The 22,895-nt window shown below is 29.2% G+C and overlaps 1 protein-coding gene across 1 annotated transcript; it reads right to left on the minus strand.

Moving 5' to 3' along the window:
• Nucleotides 1-1,772: 1,772 nt before the first annotated feature.
• Nucleotides 1,773-20,341, minus strand: LOC111612579 (meiotic recombination protein SPO11-like; the record flags this gene model as incomplete). Its single annotated transcript, XM_023353810.1, has 8 exons — nt 1,773-1,968; nt 8,070-8,181; nt 8,472-8,548; nt 8,697-8,734; nt 11,172-11,271; nt 19,442-19,509; nt 19,888-19,924; nt 20,258-20,341. Coding segments are annotated over 8 exons (636 nt in total), but the record flags the coding sequence as incomplete, so codon positions are not given.
• Nucleotides 20,342-22,895: the final 2,554 nt, after the last annotated feature.

Genomic DNA, 22,895 nt, shown 5'->3' on the forward strand with positions numbered 1-22,895 from the left:
TGAACTATTAATTTCTAGAAATTTAAAAGCGTTAGACTAAAATTATATTAATGAATTTAAATAACGTTGGCTAAAGCTATTCGTCTAAGAACGAATTATAGCTACATATAAACTTTCATTGTAATTACAAAGAGGAAAACTTGTTATAATTATGACTTTACAGACATACGGAGAGCAAGTCAATAGTCTGATCAAAAAGAAGAATCGAAGCACGATCCGGATACTTCTACGAAAAGAAAAAAAATACGAAGACGAACAATAGGACTGTTCCAAAGATAATTGATATAGAATTCTTTAGGCTATCTTCAGATCAATTTTTCAGTGGAAGTTTTTATTCGAAATCAAAATGGGGCTGTGAAAATTTGGATTTAACACTAATTTCTTTTATTTCTAAGATAGAAAATATGTTTATAAGCTCTAGGCTTAACATATAATTACCTTTAAGCATCTTCTATCAGATAAGAACGACCTAAAAAGAAATGAATAAAGAATTCATTTATTATCTTACTATCTATTTTGATTACATTCGCATTTGTGCGCAATAGAAAAGAAACTCTTTTCTTGATAAACAATTAGTTTCATATTAAAAGCATCGCCCTGATAATTACATACCATTATACAGTTAACGAAAAATAAAATGAGTTACAGAAACAGATACTGAGGTAATTTACGACTAATTTTATTATCGGTAGAGAAAATAAGTATCTAATTATATACAGGAGAAAACTTTTATAGATATAAAGATAGTATAGTCTATATCGTTCATCAAAATTGTCTATTAAAATATTTCTCAGATAAAAAAAAAATGGAAGTTATGAAATCGATTCATCATTTTCTTATGTCAATAAAAGTAAGAATTTCTCTCAAAGTTGTGTAAATTATATCCTAAATAAAATATACTTTTACAATAAAACAATTTAAACAGTAACTGTTATATTGACAGATTGAAAAAAAAGACTTAAACTCTCAAACTTTCAGCTTATTTTATTTTTCAAAATTTGTATCTGTTGTTACACGGTTATCTAATATCCTGAAATTCCAGTCACTAATCCGTATTCATTTATTCAGTGTATAATATTTATATTATCTGTTGAACAGAAAAAATACTTTGTAGGAATATTGACGTATGATAAAGGGGCTTCATCCGAAAACAAAAATGTCTGTTGAGGGTGAAAATTACTTTGTGATTTATTATATCTGTCAAATTTTTTTCCTAAAATTTAAAAAAGTTACAAAATAAATTTAGTCAATATATAAAATGTATACTATTTGAAGGATGCATGATTATATAGTAGACTAGTGAATTTGAAAATTGTGAAAACACAAAATGAATATAGACATTTCAATGTAAAAAAACAGTATTAAAAAAAATAATCACGAAGAGAATTTTTCAATTTGTGAAAAAAAATAAAATTTGAAATATTCATAATGGATTGAATTTATATCCAAAAGCAGATATCTTTCTGTTTTGCTTATTTTTCTTTTATTTAATCAAATTTAATAAGTTGACTTCTTACTTCTTAAACTAAAAAAAGCTGTTTTTGTATGTTTGAAAACAAACTTAAATAATGTAAACTTGAATTTTCAATTAAAATTTTATTTAATCATTAAATTTTAAACAAGAAAAAATGCTATTTTAAATAAAGAAATAATATAACATTCATTTCAACTTTACATATTTTTATACTTTTTTTTAACAGATTACAAATTGAAATAAATATAAATATTAACAAATAGGAATATTATAGAATTTACATCAATTAATACTGATTACTGTTATAAAATTTATTATCATGACATATGACTATTTTCTAGATTTAAAATATTCTAATTTATGATTCAAAAATATTAAATCCATCCTCCCAGTCGTATTTTTGCTGGCAGATAAACATTGCATAAAAAAGTATCTGATATTTCACATAGGCTTTGGATTTCTGCTTTTTTATTTAGCTTTAATATTGTTTTTATCTGAAATATTAGTAGAATATCTTTAAATATTATTTAAAAATCTCTTCAAATTAAATAAACAATTATCAAAAAATTTTCATCTAACGTAATAGATGTTCACTATAAACAATAACTGATTTAAATACATTTTAATTATAGTTTATAACACTCTATTTTAAATGTAAGAAATTTCTAAAAAAGGCAATTATTGTTATATTAAAAGAAATTCTTTACTTGTGCATTACGGTTTAGAATGCTTTGTATATTTAGTAATGCAATTATCTTAAAAATCATAGATTAAAAATATGAGAAGCCTTCATTATGATAGTAAATCAATACATTATAATGAAAAAAATAAATAAAATCAAATGTATATCAAAGTTGTACTTAATATGGAGTAAAGTAATAAAAGTAATTTATCATAAATACTAAAAAACTATAATAAAATAAATTATATAAAATAATTTTTAAAAAGGTAAATATAATTTTTTAATTTAAATAAAATTTAAATTAAAAAATTAAAACAATAATATAATAGTACATTTAGGCCTATAAGCTTTCATCTATCAATGTTTTCATTATCTGATTCAGAGTCCACATTTTCCAAACAACACGTTATTTCTTAACATCCCGTTATTCACTCGATGATTAAACAGTTTTTTCGTCAACGCTCAAGTTGGGAAATACACTGTTAAACGAGCAATTATTGTGACGATGTCACAATGCGGGCTGCAATTTTTAATCATATTTTAAATTTATTTAACTTAAAATATATGCTTTCCACCTCAAATTAGAGTGGCTTGTCCCAGTACATCATACTTTTCCTTTAACAATAGAATCGTGCCGGTCATCTATCTAACATCTCTCGGGGAATTTTTGAATTAAAATAACGTGACTTCCGGTTTAGATCGGAAGTTCTCACATAGTTAATCGGGGCCTCCTGCCCCTAAGGTTTCCATATCTGGTCTCTGATTCCATCTATCTAACTCCGTTCTTGAGATTAAGGAAAGACAGGCGGATGACAGTGGGATTTTATAGGCCTACAATTTTTTCAAATTGCAGCCCAATTAACTAAAGAACTCCTCTTGGAGATGGGGGTCAATTCCGAAATTCAGCGACGGACTGGGGCATGATTTTGAGTCTAACAATATCCAGTGGTGTTATAGCTTCATAGGGCCTGGGCAAATTTGAATTTTGGAGCCCACTACGGTGGGCGCCATAATTCTTCAGACATTTTTCTTCGGGGAATTTTTTTGGGGAAATCCTCCAGTTTTCAGAACATCTGGAAAGTTGTTCTGCGCTGCGCCACACTGGCAATTTAGGGTCCTGAAATATGGCGCCAAATTAAAATTTAGATATTCTTGCTACAGTAATGCGTTTATAAAAGATTGATTTGCCCTTTTTACCCGTAGTCAATAGGAAATTGTCCTTTTTACTCAGGGCCGGATTAACCCACTTTGGGGCCCTAGACATTTTCTTCTTACCGGGCCCCCTCCCACATAAGAACATATAATTACCTTTAAGCATCTTCTATCAGATAAGAACGACCTAAAAAGAAATGAATAAAGAATTCATTTATTATCTTACTATCTATTTTGATTACATTCGCATTTGTGCGCAATAGAAAAGAAACTCTTTTCTTGATAAACAATTAGTTTCATATTAAAAGCATCGCCCTGATAATTACATACCATTATACAGTTAACGAAAAATAAAATGAGTTACAGAAACAGATACTGAGGTAATTTACGACTAATTTTATTATCGGTAGAGAAAATAAGTATCTAATTATATACAGGAGAAAACTTTTATAGATATAAAGATAGTATAGTCTATATCGTTCATCAAAATTGTCTATTAAAATATTTCTCAGATAAAAAAAAAATGGAAGTTATGAAATCGATTCATCATTTTCTTATGTCAATAAAAGTAAGAATTTCTCTCAAAGTTGTGTAAATTATATCCTAAATAAAATATACTTTTACAATAAAACAATTTAAACAGTAACTNGTAAACAATACATACAAGTACAGTACAGTATTTTCTGAGGAAACACTCGTACTTATTTTTTTTAACCCCATTCCCGATAACCCGGCATTTTCACAAACTCGGCCACCCTTCGGTCCACATTAGGCCGAGTTTTCGAGGTTCTACTGTATTTTAAAAAATTATTATTAATAATATAAAAAACAAAAGGATGAAAGGAGCGTAAAATAAAAACTGAAAAATATTTATACAATAATTGAATAAATAAGTATTTACATTTGAATATAACTAACAAATAATACTTGGAAATTTCAATGAACAGCACTTTTACGTAGGCCTATACAATTTTTAACAGTACCGGCCCACTTTGGCACAGGTCCTTCTGATATTTGGCAGAACTGGCCTATAGTCAGTTGCCCGTCGAAATTTCAAATGGAATTAATTTTTAGCATAGAATCTTATCAAAATGTCAACATTTTTGGATTCTATGCTAAAAATACAACTTTATATAGCGTTTATATAGCGTTGTATATCGATAGTGGGTCTAAACTTTTCGATGGGCCAAATTGGTCATTGGTCCTAGGTGGCGGACCACAAATATTCTGTATATTCCAGGTAAGCTAAACAAAAAGTAGGCCTCCTTCTATCATTTATAAGTGGTATGTCAAATACATTCACGTGCTGGATTTGCCCTGAAGACTATAGTTTGGGCACCACTGCCAGCTATATTTAAGATCATTATTTCAGAAAATGTCGACGGTTAAGGCAAGTGATATGATAATTGTCACCCTAATAAATTATAAGTTCATTGTTTTTTTTCCATATTTATAAAGTGAATTTTGATTATTAAAAATGATTACAATCATTTAAAATGACATCCCCAGCTCAACTGTGAAATATTTTGGTTTGTTTACACACAAAAGCGTTACTTTCTGTCATGCTGTTAAAGATACCGAAACTAAAGATGACATTATTACAATTCTGCTTTATTTTCTTTATTTTTAAAACTTTAGTAGCCTATATAAATTCATTTTATGTTAATTAAAGTGATATCAAATAATAATACAAATTTTATGCGTATAACTTTGAGTGAAAGACAACAGTAAAATAAATCTTCGATGGTCTGATGGCCAAAGCAGTTAATGTGTCAGCTTACCAATCTGGGGACCAGAGATCGAATCCGGACAGGTCAAAAAACAACAGGAATATTTCGGGATGGACCGTCCGGATATGTCGGGCCCCCATCCTCACCATCTAGCCGTTCCATTATGGGCTTGCTGAAAAGAGGCCCTCTTAGTACCCACAAGGCGAAAAAAGTCAATTAAGACTTTAAAAACTGCAGAAGGAAGCACATTTTTCATTTAAACCAGTTGGTGCCAAGGACCAAATATATATATATCATATCGTTTCATTTATTTCATCAAACAATATTGATAAAATAATAATAATTGTTAAAATCAACTAAAAAAAAAAAAATAGATAAAAATAATTTTAATGTCTGAATTTTAAGCTTAGTTCATACAGAGCGAATCTTTGAGGGAAAGTGGAAAAAGTAGAACGAATTTTGAGTCTGCAATATCATTTCTGATGAATTTAACAGTATTATAAATTGAAATCGTATTTAATATGGCATTTGTATCTTCCAAACATGAAGTTAGACGATTTCCTCTCGTTATTCCATTTATTCATTTTACTTATTTTATAATCACACATAAAATGAAGTGAAATAGAAGTATCGTTTTAATATTTGATATGCTACTGTCTAAACCAGGGGTGGCAAACAGTTTTTGCCCCCGGCCTAATTGGAAAGAAAACTTTTTCCACGGGCCGAACCAGAGGCTGCCCTAGGAAGATTTTCAGGTGGTGCCAGATCTCATTGTGGTGTCACCTCGTAGAGACTGAATTGTAGATAGAGATTACAGATACATTTTTCACATTATCATGCTTTATCAGCATTCTACGCTGTACTTACGAGATTTGTAATAACTCTAAATGCACAGTGAGTTGTTGACCTTTTTTTTTTAGGCGTCAGAATTTTTCATCGAGCTATTCGGACTTGAGTAGCTAATATTGAAAGATTGATCGCGGGCCACATAAATTCATTAGACGGGCCGGATCCGGCCCGCGGGCCGTATGTTGGTCATGCCTGGTCTAAACTGTACATCAGTGTCGCGCTTTCAATTGCCTTTTGGTAGATGCATGGTGAGATGGATTGTGCTGAAGTTTTTACATCCATTCTAACAATTTTCTGCGGGATAGACTATTACAGTTTATCCGCATAAAATTACGAAGAAATAGTATAATTCTTGTCGAAACTTGCACACCTACATACACTAAATTGAAAAGAAAGATACGCATAAATTGAGAAATTACATCTTGTTTTCTATAGGCCTATAAGTTCCTGAGCTTTGCTGTTTTCTAACTCAATTTTAGGCAGAAATATTTCTTTGAGAATTAAATTTAGGTTTCATTTAATAATTTAGATGTTAGATTCTAATTAATTAAAAAAGTTACTCAGTAAAGTTAAATTTATTTTTCTAATAAAAACAACGATTAAGAACTAAAGTTCACAGTTAACTATCATCGCCATTAAGATAAAATATAGTTTACAAAACGATTTTTTTAATATAAGAATTCTGTAAATTATACTTCAACTAACTGACTGGAAAGTAAAAAAAAATTTTTTTTCACATCAATCTTTTTAGCAATTTGTTCACCAAATATGACAGAAATTAAAATGTAGTTTTTTTTTCTTTTTAATAGGCAATATTTTCTATCATTTTAAAACCTTTAAAAATATAAAAAATTAAAATTTATTGATCTATTTCTTTGAAACTATCATTCTTTATGTAATGTTATAAACAGATATTGAAAAGGAAATACAACTGATTCAAGAATATCCATCATTCTGTTTTGAAGATCAGAAAATACAGTTTACTGAATAGCTGAAGTGCTTAAGTATATCTACTTCTCATACCTGGTTTCAAGTCCAAATTAGACTTTCAGGAATTTTTTCATGGATGATCATTTTCATGGATGATCAAGCCTATACATGTTAGATCTACTCCTCTTGCTGCAGATTAATGTAACTTATGGTAAGCATGATGTAAGACTCAGTGTGGCAAGGTGGGAAAAAACATCAAAAAATTTGTAAAATTGATATAATCTATATTATAATTTATAATATTGATAATTTTTCTAACAATATTTTGGTTACTAGTATTGAGAGATTTCTAAATGATTCAAGAGACACATTTAAAATGAAAGTGAAAACTATAACATTATATATACATTCAATATATAATTTTTAAGCAATTGTTGAATTAAATGAAATGAAACGTAAAAAATTAATATTGTAGTATCTGGTGTAAGAAATGTATTATAGTATTATAACAGTTTGATTGTCAAGGGCACAAATGTAACATGTAATTACTGTATGATAAGTTCTCCATAACAATTCTGTGCTTAATTCCAAAGAACAAAGTGATATGTAATCTTCACTCTTGAAAATGTGAAGATGCCATGTACTTAAGTATATAGTTATTGCCTATATTTCATTTAGACATTAAACTGAGTATAATACTTTGTCTAGCAAATTATATATACTTTTTTTTGGTAGAAAATTTTCACACTCCTGACTGTTATTACTACATTACTATTTTTGTGATGACTGATAATAAAATTCAAAGATTTCTATATGCAAATTATTTCATTTTTAATAATATGTAAAAAGAAAGCACTTATAAGTAATGAACTTCAATATTATTTAGGTAATTTAGGTTTCTCTTGATAACAAAAGAAATGCAATCATGATGAATCCACACTGCAAGAAAATCATCTGTAATTGATAAAGCTATATTCAAAGGATTGAACTTTACCAATTATGAATGATTGATACTAAAAATTATTTCAGAGTATAAAGAACACATTTAATGATGCCATCAGAAGAATCAAGAGTTATATGCAGAAGGGTAGAAAAATATTTGAAAGAAAAGCAGGAGATCAAAGAGAAGAAAAAAGGAAAAAGAAACGAAGATCTAATCAGATAAAAGGAAGAGCTCATAAAAGAGGTTGTCAAGATAAAAACTATTTAGATATAATTATAATGAAAAATTAATATTTTTTGCTGCATTTACCTGATGCTCCCATATGGGATTTTGCTGAATATAAATTCTTTTAAGTAAAACATTAGCTTTGCTGATATCATGTTTTGTAAGAGGTAATAATGCTTTTTCAGGAATATGTAATCTAGAAAATACAAATATTTTTAAAATCAAATAATTAATACTTTAATGTTTACGTGAATTTTTGCATTCTAATGCAATTTATTGTTATAATGCACTTTTTAAAATATTGAATTGCATAATATTATTTGACAAAAATATTCTTGAAACTGTCTTAACAAAACATTTTTAAACAGGAAATAAACAAATAAATCTTATCTTAAAAATTAATTTTTTAAAACAGATAAAGTTATTTATAACAAATTAAATTATAATTCATTATTTTCATTTTCAATAAAAATTTTCATAGTTTACCTATCTATATCAGTAGGATGAATGCCAATCCATTTTAAACAAGGTACAGCCAAATTATCAGAATTGTGTGCTAATGACTATTATTAATAAAATTTAACATATTATTTTTATTCAAATTAAACAAAACAAAATATGAAACTTTTAATACTTTATTATTTCTAAGCAGTTTTTTAATACAAAATTTTAAGAATAAAGTTTTAAAATTATGTTAAGAAAACATCTCACTAATGAACCAAATTTATACACACACACAATTTCTACACCTATATAAAAAAACATAGATTAGCATATAGGCTGTAAAGAAAACAATAAACTTTAAATATTTTTAATAGTAAACATGTTTCACTAAATTTATTATTTCTAAATATTACATTCAGAATTTATCAAAAATTTGATCAAATATAAACAAATACAGTACCTTTTATTGGGTTGATGCAAAAGTTTATGAAATGTTCTATACATCTGTAGAATATTCAAAATTGCTCTCAGACATATGGCATCTACCTTTCTTGTGGGACGTGTAAATGAAGGGTATTGAGGTGCACAATTATAAATGAAAAGATATTCTGTGTGGCAATATCAAGTTTTTAAATATGTCAAGTTTACCAATGCTTTCTTGTAACCAAATTAGCACATGTGTGCTTTAAAATTCATGTTATATATGTAATACTGTACAGTTTTTCTGTGAGATGTGGACAACAAACTAAGATGAAAAACAGTTATAGTAATGACTAAGACAAAACCTTTCTCACTTAGAGTCTAGCCATTTACACACTGAGTACAAATGAATATCTACCAACAGATGTTCTAACAGACCACAGTTACCTGAAGAAGGCCTATTAAGAAGGCCAAAAACGTTTGTACTCAGTGTGTAAATGGCTAGAAACTAAGTGAGAAAGGTTTTGTCTTAATCATTTTAAATATTAATAGTTCTAGCTCCAAATGCATAGAAGTTATAGTAATTCAAAAACACAAGTCTACAAAGAATTTCTGATCCAGTCTAAAGTAATGAATTTGAATGAAGAAAAGATTTAAAAAACAGTGTATATATATATACACTGTAACAGTGTTTACNTCTTGGTCAAATTGTTTTTAAACTAAAATTCATTAGATTCAATACATTTATTTTGTTTTAAGAATTAATATCAAACTTTATCATGTATTATTTAAAATCTATTTCTGTTATACACTCAGTGTCCAAAAGTTAAGCAACTAAGCGAAAAAAGTAGATAAAAATTATTCATAAGGTGATCTCAAGCCACGTGTAAACAGTTTGCTGAGATACTGCTCTTCCTGTTGATGCTGCATAATCCAAAGCAAACTAATGTGCAGTGATTGACCTGTACCACTGTGCTTGCAGACACAGAAAATGATAATCCTGAGCAATTGTGACTCTTGGGCATCCACTTACTAGTCTTCGTGACACTGTTCCTTCATTTTAATATCGGTTCCAATGGCAGCAAATTATAGAACAATTGGCATTTAAGACTTGGGCTACTTCTGACTGTTGCTTCAAGATGCCCTATTGCCTTCCATAATCTGCTGGCATTCGTCATGTTGTCATCTTAGATCATGTTGTCTACTCATTTTTCAAAATTTGGCTATCTTGAGTTTGCTTCTCGAGTCTGTAAAGCAGAGATACAGGCTCTGCACAAAACAGACCATTTTTATACCTGACATGTTTCCTTGCTAAAAATGTCGATATGCAAAATTTTTTCTCCTGGCTAGTTTTCATATTCATGTATCTGTCATGCATGATCTTTTTTTCCATTCATATATATATATATCCAAAATTTTACACTCAAAAGTATGAAAGGTAGGCCAAGTGGGAGCCCTGTAAATTATATAATTCTTTGTAGTTTTACACTAGAAAAATTAGTCAAGTCTGCCATATAAGAGAAATGTGCACAAATAACAGACTTCCTCTCAAAAAAGAAAAAAATAAGCAATTTCTGTTACAGTGGAGTGCTTGGAGGTTTCAATAGCAGGGCATCAGGTTAATAACCTTCAAAGTTCAAGATGGGCAGATCAAAATGTTGCCTACTTGAGGAAAGCAAGATGGATTTCCTGCAATGTGATCAATCCTCTCCATTTGCCTAGTATGTATATATCCATAACTTATAAGGCAAGTGGATTTTTTTTTCTATTCATCCAAGCTTACCTTACAACAGTAATAAAAAATATTTTTTTGGATGAGGGCCATATGTAAACTTCATAAGTTTCAATTTCTGGCAAGCTGCATGCATTTTTTTTAAATGGAGTTTCAAGCTTTAAGCCTGCTGAGTACCGTACTCCAAAATAACTGCCAGTAGACTAAGCACTAAAATAATATATGCTAATGATATTCAAACTAGTAATGTTTTGTCTTATTGTGTATGGGTGATATAAAAAAAGGGACATGTTCACTACAAAGAACAAACACTTGAAACTGTAACATCAAACTTTATTCTCACATCACAACTGCAATACTTTTATCTTGAAAATATACTTTGTCAATGGAACAATTGCCTTAATGCAGTGGCAATTTCTTCTAAATTGAATGTACTATCTACCATGCCCTACTGCCTTAATGTAAACTTTTTGATTGTCCTGTATTTTTTTCTTTTATAATTTTAATCTATTTTCTTCAAATTGTAATAAATTATAAAATATTATAATATTCAATAAAATAATTTTTTTTAATAACTTTCAATAATTTACCATGAGGATCTGCATCTGCTAAAGCCAAAACAGGAATATGAAGTATATTCCATAGTTTATGTATCAATTTTCTAGTATTTATATCTGGAAAACCTTTTCCCTTTAAATATAAGAAAAATAATTTAGCGTTAGCATTAATCATATCAACAAAAAATGTGTAAATTATATATATTTTAGAACAAAATACCATTAGTAATGCAATTGGAATAAATTATTGTAACATAATAAACTATTATGTTAATTACCAAATATTAAATTTTAAATTAAACTAATATCATTTCATTAATAAACTTCTTTATTGGAGTATATGTAAGAGTTCTAGTCTGTTCCAGCAACAATTTATTTATCATATGTTTCAAACTATCTAAGTAGCCTTCATTAGGATCAAATATGTAATAGAATTCTTTTTAAATTTAAATATTAATGTTTTTAACAATGTTCTAAATGTGGATCAATGACCAATAACTAAAATAACATAAATAAAACAAAAAAAATACTAAAAAATATAACAAAAAACAAATATGTATTTTATCTTTTTTGTTATGGGTCTTGTTATTTATCCGGGGAGGACATTTGCTGTCCCGCGACATTTCCTAATGTAGATGAAATAAATAAATAAATACAGAAAATAATAATAAAAATACCATAAAATACAAAAATATACATCATAAAATACAAATGATGATAATCACAGATCTGTTAAATATATACAACAATAACTAGAATGTAATTTTGTCCCCATTGTTGTTTATAAGAAATTTCTATGCTGCTAAGCTAGTGGCATTCTTATAATTAATGCATGAATTCTTAATACTATTTTTGTATATAGTTATTTTTTCCAGAGTTTTCCAGCATGTTGGTTCTTGGAAGTTTCTATGAGTTGTGCATCCACAAAATGTGATACATTCTCGGGAACCAATGCCATAATAGCCAGCATTGTGGTCTTTTCCCTTTACGTACATTGTACAAATGCTCCTTGAGCCTGGTAGGAAGATTTTGGGAGGTGCACCCTATATATTTTGCTGACTGTTTTCTAGACCTAGAATAAAGGGCATTTCGTACACTCTAGGACTGTGGTAGAACCAATTGGGTCCTTGTCATTATGTAATAAGTTGTTATCTGTATTATAGATTAGTTGTTTGTTGCCCCATCTAAAAGGCTGCATCATTCTTCAGAAAGGTGCAGCCTTTCTGAAGAAGTTATCCTGCATCTTGTTGTATGTTACCATTGTGGTTATGGATGGCAATAGTTTATCTTTTTTTGGGTGTCTTATGTGGTTGTATCTATTAACTAAGGTGATGGTGTTTTGGTTGTATCCATGAGTGGCTGCTATATTTTTAATCCTGTTCAACAGATCCTGTTGTTGAAACAGGCTAGAACTCTTTACATCTAACATCATTTCTTTAATGTTTTTTCTTTTTTTCATAAGATACAGGCTTGTCTTATTTTTATGTGGTTATAAATAATACTTAAGATTATAATTTACAATATTTCTTGGTCAAATTGTTTTTAAACTAAAATTCATTAGATTCAATACATTTATTTTGTTTTAAGAATTAATATCAAACTTTATCATGTATTATTTAAAATCTATTTCTGTTATACACTCAGTGTCCAAAAGTTAAGCAACTAAGCGAAAAAAGTAGATAAAAATTATTCATAAGGTGATCTCAAGCCACGTGTAAACAGTTTGCTGAGATACTGCTCTTCCTGTTGATGCTGCATAATCCAAAGCAAACTAATGTGCAGTGATTGACCTGTACCACTGTGCTTGCAGACACAGAAAATGATAATCCTGAGCAATTGTGACTCTTGGGCATCCACTTACTAGTCTTCGTGACACTGTTCCTTCATTTTAATATCGGTTCCAATGGCAGCAAATTATAGAACAATTGGCATTTAAGACTTGGGCTACTTCTGACTGTTGCTTCAAGATGCCCTATTGCCTTCCATAATCTGCTGGCATTCGTCATGTTGTCATCTTAGATCATGTTGTCTACTCATTTTTCAAAATTTGGCTATCTTGAGTTTGCTTCTCGAGTCTGTAAAGCAGAGATACAGGCTCTGCACAAAACAGACCATTTTTATACCTGACATGTTTCCTTGCTAAAAATGTCGATATGCAAAATTTTTTCTCCTGGCTAGTTTTCATATTCATGTATCTGTCATGCATGCAAATTTTTCAGCTACATGTTTATTTAGCCAAATATGTAAATTTTTCACTTTGTTGCTTAACTTTTGGACATGAGTGTATTTATGTAACAAGAATATCTGACTCTTGGGGTCCACTGACTACCTCCTAAATTATTTGATGTTTTGAAGATTTTATTTAAAAATATTAAGTATTTATAAAATTACACATTATATTCTATAATTTTAAAGGATTATAGAATATAATTGATTTGATCTGAAGTTGAGAAATCACTTTCTTAAAATACAATGGGTGATCAGTTAATGAACATAATTCGTTCCAAGAACATGTTCACTACATAAATTGATCGTTAACCAATTATCAATTTACCAAAGATTTTTATGGGAATTTGATTAATTCGTTCTGGAGACCCAAGTAAATAACTAAAAAATTATATACTTTTTTACTATGTTTATTTATATGTAATAATAAAAATATATATATAAACACAGTCTTGCATTTTTATCAGTCATGTTTTTTTCCCCCCATTTGTGAGATGTTAAAGAATCTGTTCAATGTCAATTGCTTTTCTCTCTTTTTCAGGATTTTTCAGAAGTAATTAATAGCATTGTCCTTGTAGAGATCCCAAGACTATTAATCTCAACCTGGTTTAGATGCCATTCTAAGACTGTTGTTCTGACATCCTGTCACTTCTTCAAAATATCTTTAATAACAGATGTTGGCATTGATCCTCTTTCCTGTTCCTCTTTTTCAGAAGAAAACACATCTCGCTGAGTTTCTTTGTGTTCTTCATTTAATTAAGAGTTCTTGGAGTTCTTCTGTCGTCAGATCAGTTTCAGGTTCCATTATGAGCTCTTCAATGCCATCTTCATTCACCTCAAATTCCAGATTTCCAGCAGTTGTCACAATTTCATCCATAACTTCAGAGATATCATCTCTGTCTCTCTGAATGCAGAGGACACAGCTTTAACCAAGCAGAATTCAACTGTCGTTGGTGACTTCTGACCATGCCTTTTGAATGAGCTGTACAGTTTCAACACTATCAAATTTTTCTTTCCAAAACGTTTTTAATGTCATTGTTGAGGAAAACCGACATGCTTCAAAACACTGATGAAACAGGGTGCGAATGTACAAATTTCTTGAAACCTGAAAACCTCTCAATCCATTATTGGCTGAATCAACGAAATGGTATTTGAAGGCAGAAACTGAACTGTCAGCCAGGAAGTCTTCCAGCAAATTATCTTCAAGATCTTTGGATGTCCTGGTGCATTGTCCAATAGCAACAGTGCTTTCAATGGCAATTCATTGGTCTGAAGGTAATCCTTGATGCTTGGAGCACAAACTTCAAACAGCCATTCTTTGAAAAGAGCCTGCGTAACCCATGCCCTTTTATTCGATCTCCACATCACTGGCAGTCTTTCTTTAATTATGGAATTTTTTTGAATGCTCTAGGGTTCTCAGAATGATAGACAAGAAGCTGGATAAGCTTCATATCACCACTAGCATTATCTTCCAAAAGTAATGTCAATCAATCTTTCTTGGGTTTATGCCCAGGAATATTTTTTGGGTTTGACTTGACTGCATATATAAAAATTCAATTCTCAATAAGCAATTCTTGGGTTTATGCCCGGGCACTTCCAAAATACCAGTTTCATCACAATTGAAAATCTGCTGTGGACAATATCCTTCTTTTTTAATGAATCCTTCAAATTTCAGACAGACCTTCTCAGCTTCTTCTTTATCTTCACTAACAGACTCACCATGAATTACTACATGTTTAATGCCAGATCTCCTAAACTTTACAAACCATCCAGTGGTAGCCTTGAATTCTATCTCCTCATGTGACAAATGTGGAATTTGTTTCTTCAGTTCTTCAAAAATTTTCTCATGAATGATAGTCATATTAATATTATCTTTTTTCATTTCCCTTTCTTTTATCCAAATTAAAAGTAATCTCTCCATTTTTCCATGGATGGCACATCTTTGCTTCTCAGATGTGATTTTCATTACTCCTTTAGCTGCTTGAGTCTTCTGGTATGTCTTCTTTCTTAGCTAAGATTGTGCCTACTGTAGACCTGTTCAAACCATACTGCCTAGCAACATCAGACAACTGTCTACTCTCTACCTTGGCTATTATCTCTTGCTTAGTTTTTATGGTGAGCACAGTTCTTGACACTCTACTCTTTTTAGGCTCCATAATATTATCAATTTCTATTTGAAATACAGTAAAAAGTTCAGAAAAGCACTCACAAAAATTCAGAGAACAGAAATGAACTAGCACATGACATAATTATGTAAATGTGAGGCTTGAATGAAATTCAAAATTTTGGTGTTAAAACATTAACGAATATCCAATAGAACAGTTAAACTCTCACCTTTTGAAAATAAAAACTGACACAAAACTTAATGAGTGCTAGACATTCTTGCAAAGACTGTAAAAATTTATTAGTCAGAAAGGTAAACAAAAAGCTAGAATTATAAGGGAGAATTTCAAAGTTTGGAGAAATACTATCCAATCAGTATTGGATTGAGTGTGAACGTTGATGTCTCTTGCACTCCAAAGGTTTCGAATTGTCACCTAGAGACAATGGAAAACCATCAGTATTTGTTATTTTACATTGCTTCTTCTTGTGTTTGTTCTGTGAAATGTTCATTATCCAAACATGTGTTTATTACTTGAACATAAAATTCTTTTATAAAAGTGTTCATTGTCCAATTTGTTTTCAGTCCAACTATTTGTTAACCAATCACCCAATGTATGTTTAATCAAAGATTATAAAGAACATAACTCCTTAAACATTATAATGAGGTATTGATTATTTTATTTGTTTTGATATTTATTGATTATTTATTTGATTATTTTATTTTATGAGTATTAATGGATTTTACAATTAGAAAAAATATATACTTATAAACTATTTAGACATACTTTAAGTTCGTTGATGCTGCATAATCCAAAGCAAACTAATGTGCAGTGATTGACCTGTACCACTGTGCTTGCAGACACAGAAAATGATAATCCTGAGCAATTGTGACTCTTGGGCATCNTAATATAAACTTAGCATTTGAACTTATATCTTTAAATAAAGTTGAGAAAATATTTTATATTATTTAGTAATCTTTAAATATCTAATAAATTTATACAGCTACTCCCCATTTAACAACCTACTCATTTAATGACCACTTGGACTTACAACTAACTCCAGTGTGGGAATCCCCTTTCTTAATCTTGGTCTCATTCCCACAGTTCATCAGTATTCATTACACCAAGCATTTGCAATCTTCAAGACTACGTATTTCACTTATAAATTTGTATTTTATTGTGCATCCCATTTGAAAGATTCAGTGATAAATAATAATAAAATAAAATAATAATTTGGATTTCATTTTTTTTAATGAATGAGTTTTTTAGTACATCATTTTTATAATTTATGCCAATTGTATTTTTATGTTCTGTAATATGTAAAAGATGCAAACTAAAACAAAGTTATCAAGTTAGAGTTTCCTTTAGATTCTTTAGATTTATCCAAAATAAATAAAAATGATTAAGTTCCTCGTTTATTGACCAATTCACTTAACCTAATCATAGGAATGGAACTTAGTTACTAAGTGAGGAGTGGCTGTAAATGACAAATTTTATAGAATATCTATCTAATTTTATATTCAACTGAATAAAATAATGTACAAAATTCATTTTTCAAGCATTTGCAATAATATTTTAATCTTTAAAAGTTTTCAAAAATGGCATCTCTTCATATTTAGCATTGATACATAACAATAAATTCAGAAAAAACTAACACCATTTTATGAAGCATAGGAAACAAACTGCTTTTTTTTTCTATAAGCCAAAATACAATTATTAAAATAAAAACTTTTGGCCTATTTTAGGCCATCTTCAGCTATTACACAATGAGAATGAAATGTCAATTTGGAAATAAATAAAACTGAATACAATATTTAAATTACAAAATATAGGAAACAAACAAAATCAATTTAACTAGGACATTGCATGACCATCATATCACTATAGAATTGAGGCACAGCTGTAATTCTGTACATAAAAGCTCTTATAGATGAGACAAAATTAGCACTATATTCCACAAAGTACCTAAAAACTCACCATTTTTAAAAAACTTAGTATCAGAAGAATTTTGTTATTTTGGCATTTTATTTTTAATAATGGTTACTACAGAGATGTTGTTGTATAGTAAGAATAGTTACTGTATTAATATATTTACATTGACACAGCAGTGCAATGCCAAAATAAACTGTATGTAAGCCAAAAACTACAGTATGTGATAATGAAGTTTAATGTTTCCAAGTGTGTTATAAATTACACAGATCTTCTAAGACATGAAAAAATGAAGAGAATAAAATACCATTATCAACCTCCTCAATGAACTTGTTACTTCAAATGAGGGAGCTTGATGCAATGATCCCAAGGGTGTGCTCTTAATTAAGCAGACTTGACTGCATATATAAAAATTCATTTCTCAATAAGCAAATTTAACAATTAAATATTTTTTTATTATAAGCTTCATATCACCACTAGCATTATCTTCCAAAAGTAATGTCAATCAATCTTTCTTGGGTTTATGCCCAAGAATATTTTTTGGGTTTGACTTGACTGCATATATAAAAATTCAATTCTCAATAAGCAATTCTTGGGTTTATGCCCGGGCACTTCCAAAATACCAGTTTCATCACAATTGAAAATCTGCTGTGGACAATATCCTTCTTTTTTAATGAATCCTTCAAATTTCAGACAGACCTTCTCAGCTTCTTCTTTATCTTCACTAACAGACTCACCATGAATTACTACATGTTTAATGCCAGATCTCCTAAACTTTACAAACCATCCAGTGGTAGCCTTGAATTCTATCTCCTCATGTGACAAATGTGGAATTTGTTTCTTCAGTTCTTCAAAAATTTTCTCATGAATGATAGTCATATTAATATTATCTTTTTTCATTTCCCTTTCTTTTATCCAAATTAAAAGTAATCTCTCCATTTTTCCATGGATGGCACATCTTTGCTTCTCAGATGTGATTTTCATTACTCCTTTAGCTGCTTGAGTCTTCTGGTATGTCTTCTTTCTTAGCTAAGATTGTGCCTACTGTAGACCTGTTCAAACCATACTGCCTAGCAACATCAGACAACTGTCTACTCTCTACCTTGGCTATTATCTCTTGCTTAGTTTTTATGGTGAGCACAGTTCTTGACACTCTACTCTTTTTAGGCTCCATAATATTATCAATTTCTATTTGAAATACAGTAAAAAGTTCAGAAAAGCACTCACAAAAATTCAGAGAACAGAAATGAACTAGCACATGACATAATTATGTAAATGTGAGGCTTGAATGAAATTCAAAATTTTGGTGTTAAAACATTAACGAATATCCAATAGAACAGTTAAACTCTCACCTTTTGAAAATAAAAACTGACACAAAACTTAATGAGTGCTAGACATTCTTGCAAAGACTGTAAAAATTTATTAGTCAGAAAGGTAAACAAAAAGCTAGAATTATAAGGGAGAATTTCAAAGTTTGGAGAAATACTATCCAATCAGTATTGGATTGAGTGTGAACGTTGATGTCTCTTGCACTCCAAAGGTTTCGAATTGTCACCTAGAGACAATGGAAAACCATCAGTATTTGTTATTTTACATTGCTTCTTCTTGTGTTTGTTCTGTGAAATGTTCATTATCCAAACATGTGTTTATTACTTGAACATAAAATTCTTTTATAAAAGTGTTCATTGTCCAATTTGTTTTCAGTCCAACTATTTGTTAACCAATCACCCAATGTATGTTTAATCAAAGATTATAAAGAACATAACTCCTTAAACATTATAATGAGGTATTGATTATTTTATTTGTTTTGATATTTATTGATTATTTATTTGATTATTTTATTTTATGAGTATTAATGGATTTTACGATTAGAAAAAATATATACTTATAAACTATTTAGACATACTTTAATATCACCAAATTTGATATTTTGAAAAAATATGTACTATTTCTTATTATTTCTAAAGAATGAAATTTTTAAATAAACAAAATTATCATCAGTGTCACAGTTTTAATTAAATTATATAACTTTAAAAAATTTTTTACTGTAATTATAATGCAAGGCCCCAAATGAACTGTAAATTTTTCATCTAGTAGCTTTTGAAATGTTGCATCTTTNGAATTTTTTTTATAGCGATAAGAATAATATTAACTATATATACTCCAGTGAAATCCTGTGAAATATTATTAAATAATTTTGCTTTTATTTTTATTAAGCAGCTGCAGTGTCCGTATGCGATTTAATAGAAATAATAGTAACAAAATTTATTAATTGAAAGAGCCGACAGGGGACTTTGAAGAAGAAAATGTCTAGGGCCTCAAAGTGGGTTAATCCGGCTCTGATTGGCACTCACTTGACTAACCACTTCTGTTATTAGCATTTATCATTTATTATAGATTAAAGTATTATTCATCAAATTAATGGAAAATGTATAACATTTTTATTTAAAATATTTTATAAATTTATAATATCAGTGAATATAAAAGGATACTTGTTATATTCTCAATATCTGCAGGAATAAGTATTCCCTACAAAATAAAAATAAAGGTATAAATATTTTTAAACATCAGTTATAAAAATAACTACAACAAAGGTAATTTTAAAATTTAATAGAAAAAAATTAGCACAAATAAATTATACAAACATTCTTCATAAAAGTCAACCAAGATGTGTTTCATCAGAACAAATATTTTACACACAATTTACTTGTGTCTAAGTAAAACTTTCTCTCTTTTTTATTTTATATGTAATACATGCAATTTGTTAGCTTATAGAATTTTTAACAAATACTTATCACAATTTTTAATATTACAGTTTTCATTTTATTAAGTTAATTTTTTAAAATTTTAATTTGAACTAACTGTAGAATTACAGCAATCAATATAATTCTTTTCTCCATCTTGAAATCTTAAATTACCAGTTACATGTCCTTTAGAAGTAGCCATCTGGAATTTTATATTAAAATAAAATGATTTAAACATTTTATTATAAAATAAATATTTAAGTATTTTATATAAATTTTAATTCATTAAAATTCTTCATAAAAAATGTTTTAAAGTGGTGTTTTATGTTTCTTTAAAACAAGGGTATCAAACTCAAATACAACAAAGAACCAGTAAAATAGATGTATATCAGACATGGACCGTATTCATTATTATTTGGTAAACCAAACATACTGTAATTTAAAAAAGGCTCTAACAAAGGTCTTTACAACTTACATAAACAGTTAGACATTTCAATTTTTTCTGTTTTAATTCCTGCAAGTTGTTAGAAACATTGATTTTTAGAAAAGAAATCATCAAGGCCACAGGCCAGATATGAAGCCTTAACAGGTCGTATCTGGCCTGTTAAAGCTGAGCTGCCAGTTTGCAACCTCTGCTTAAAACTATTACAGGTAACCCCCGTATAACACGGAACTTCTATAGCACGGATTCGCTCTAACACGGTTTGAGAATTGGTACCATCCCCTGTATAACATGGTACTTTTATAGCACGGATTCACTCTGACACGGTTCGAGAATTGGGTAAAACCCTCGTACAACAGGAAATGTAATAAATTTTTACATACTTAACTAATAATAGTTCACGAAAATTATTATTTTCGTGAACTATTAGTACTTAAGTATGTAAATTTTCTCTTCTCGCCTTCTGTCGATACAGTGGTCCTTCTCGAAACTTGTTTCAATGTTGCCAGATCGCGACGCTTCTGCTTCTGATGTTGCCGAATGTTTTTCCCTTATTCCATACTTGCTTTATTCTTCATAAGTGCTTAGCACCATATAAGGAAATTTATAAAGACCTTTTAACTAGAAGCAAGCAATCTAAAATTACATACATTTTGCAAAAGGTAAAGCATGGATCTGAAGATAATGCAGAAAAATGCTCAGAGGATAAGGATAACTTGCCAAAAAGAAAACGCTCTCGGTTAATTAATAGTGTTTTTAGTGATGACGAAGAAAATATTGTTTAATTTATATTAATATGTATCACTTAAAAAAATTTTAATGAAGATATTTATCTGCTATAAGTAATAGATATGTATATATGAGGAAATATTTTGAGGAAATATTTTTGAAAAATTGATTTTTTAAAATTAAAAAAGAAGATATTTATCTTAATTATGAAAATATACTAGCATGTTTTTTAATTTTTGGAACCTAACCATCCTTTTCGTATTAGTTCTTTGTTTCGTATAACACGGATTCGCATAACACAGCAATTTTTTGGAACGTAACTACCGTGTTATACGGGGGTTACCAGTATTTCATTTCTCTTTTCATTTTCTCATTTTTTAATAAAATAATATTTAGGACCACCAGTGTGGATTAATTTACGAAAGCCTATTATTTGACAGATTTATGTATTAAAGTTTTGAAAATAAATATAAATTAAACAGTCACAAACAAAACCTTTTTTAACTAGTAATTAAACTTAAACTAAACTTCTGAATGTTTTCGGCCTTCACCAAGGCCTGCTTCAGGTAATGAACTAAACTAGCTTCCAAATTGGACCATTAGAATGATGATGTTTAACTTTAAAGTTTGTATATATCAAATTTCATGCATCTGATTGACTCCATTTGAATATCTCAAACAAGTATTTCCACGCATGCACAACAGTCTCACTGTCTTTAAAGAGTAACACAGTTGCCTTTTAAGTTGGCTTTATAAAGTTTCAAGGCCTCCATGTGATGAATATGATCTATTTGAAAGGCCTGTCTAATTAATCTGGTGTTCTGGATGAACCTTCCGCATGAACTTCCGGGTCAGTGGCGTACATAGACAAGGTAAGATGTAGACAAGTAGACTTTAAAGTCGAGCGTAATCATTCTGATGGTCCAATTTGGAAGCCAGTTTAGTTCATTACCTTGATGAAGGCCAAAAACATTTGGAAGTTTAGTTTAAGTTCAATTACTGGTTAAAAAAGGTTTTGTTTGTAACTGTTTATTTATCACTCCAGTATTTCTGAGAAGAAGACTGTTAGAAAACTTACACAACAGTTTATGTAAGAATAGTCTATTATCTGATACTTAATAAGGATCTGTTTGGAAATTCTTAACAGTTTCATTGTTGAGACTGGGCATCATTCAAAAATGTTACCTATAAAGTTTATGGTAATTTACTGGTTGCTACCAGTAAGTCTGTGATTATAAATATTCATGTCAAGAATATAGTAAGAAGAGAAGAATTGACACAGAAGAGCAGAGACAAATTGAAAAAAGTATGGGTTTTAATAATCCATAAACATTTGTATGATCTGGTGTTTTTAGGAATTAGTAGTTCAGACTCAGTTAAAGATGATATAATATTTTTTGTTTTTTATTGTTAAGTTGCAACACGATTTTAGATTATATTTTATCATATATTTATTTTAATTTACGTTTTTCATGTTATTGTTAAGTTGAAACACGTTTTTAATATTATTGTTAACTATTTATTTATACACATAAGTTGTTAAAAGTTCAAATTCAAATGAATTTCAAACTATTGGTTCCATTGG

This window comes from Centruroides sculpturatus, unplaced genomic scaffold (genome assembly GCF_000671375.1).
Source record: "Centruroides sculpturatus isolate CEXI.00-Female unplaced genomic scaffold, Cexi_2.0 scaffold1713, whole genome shotgun sequence".
Lineage (NCBI taxonomy): Eukaryota > Metazoa > Arthropoda > Arachnida > Scorpiones > Buthidae > Centruroides > Centruroides sculpturatus.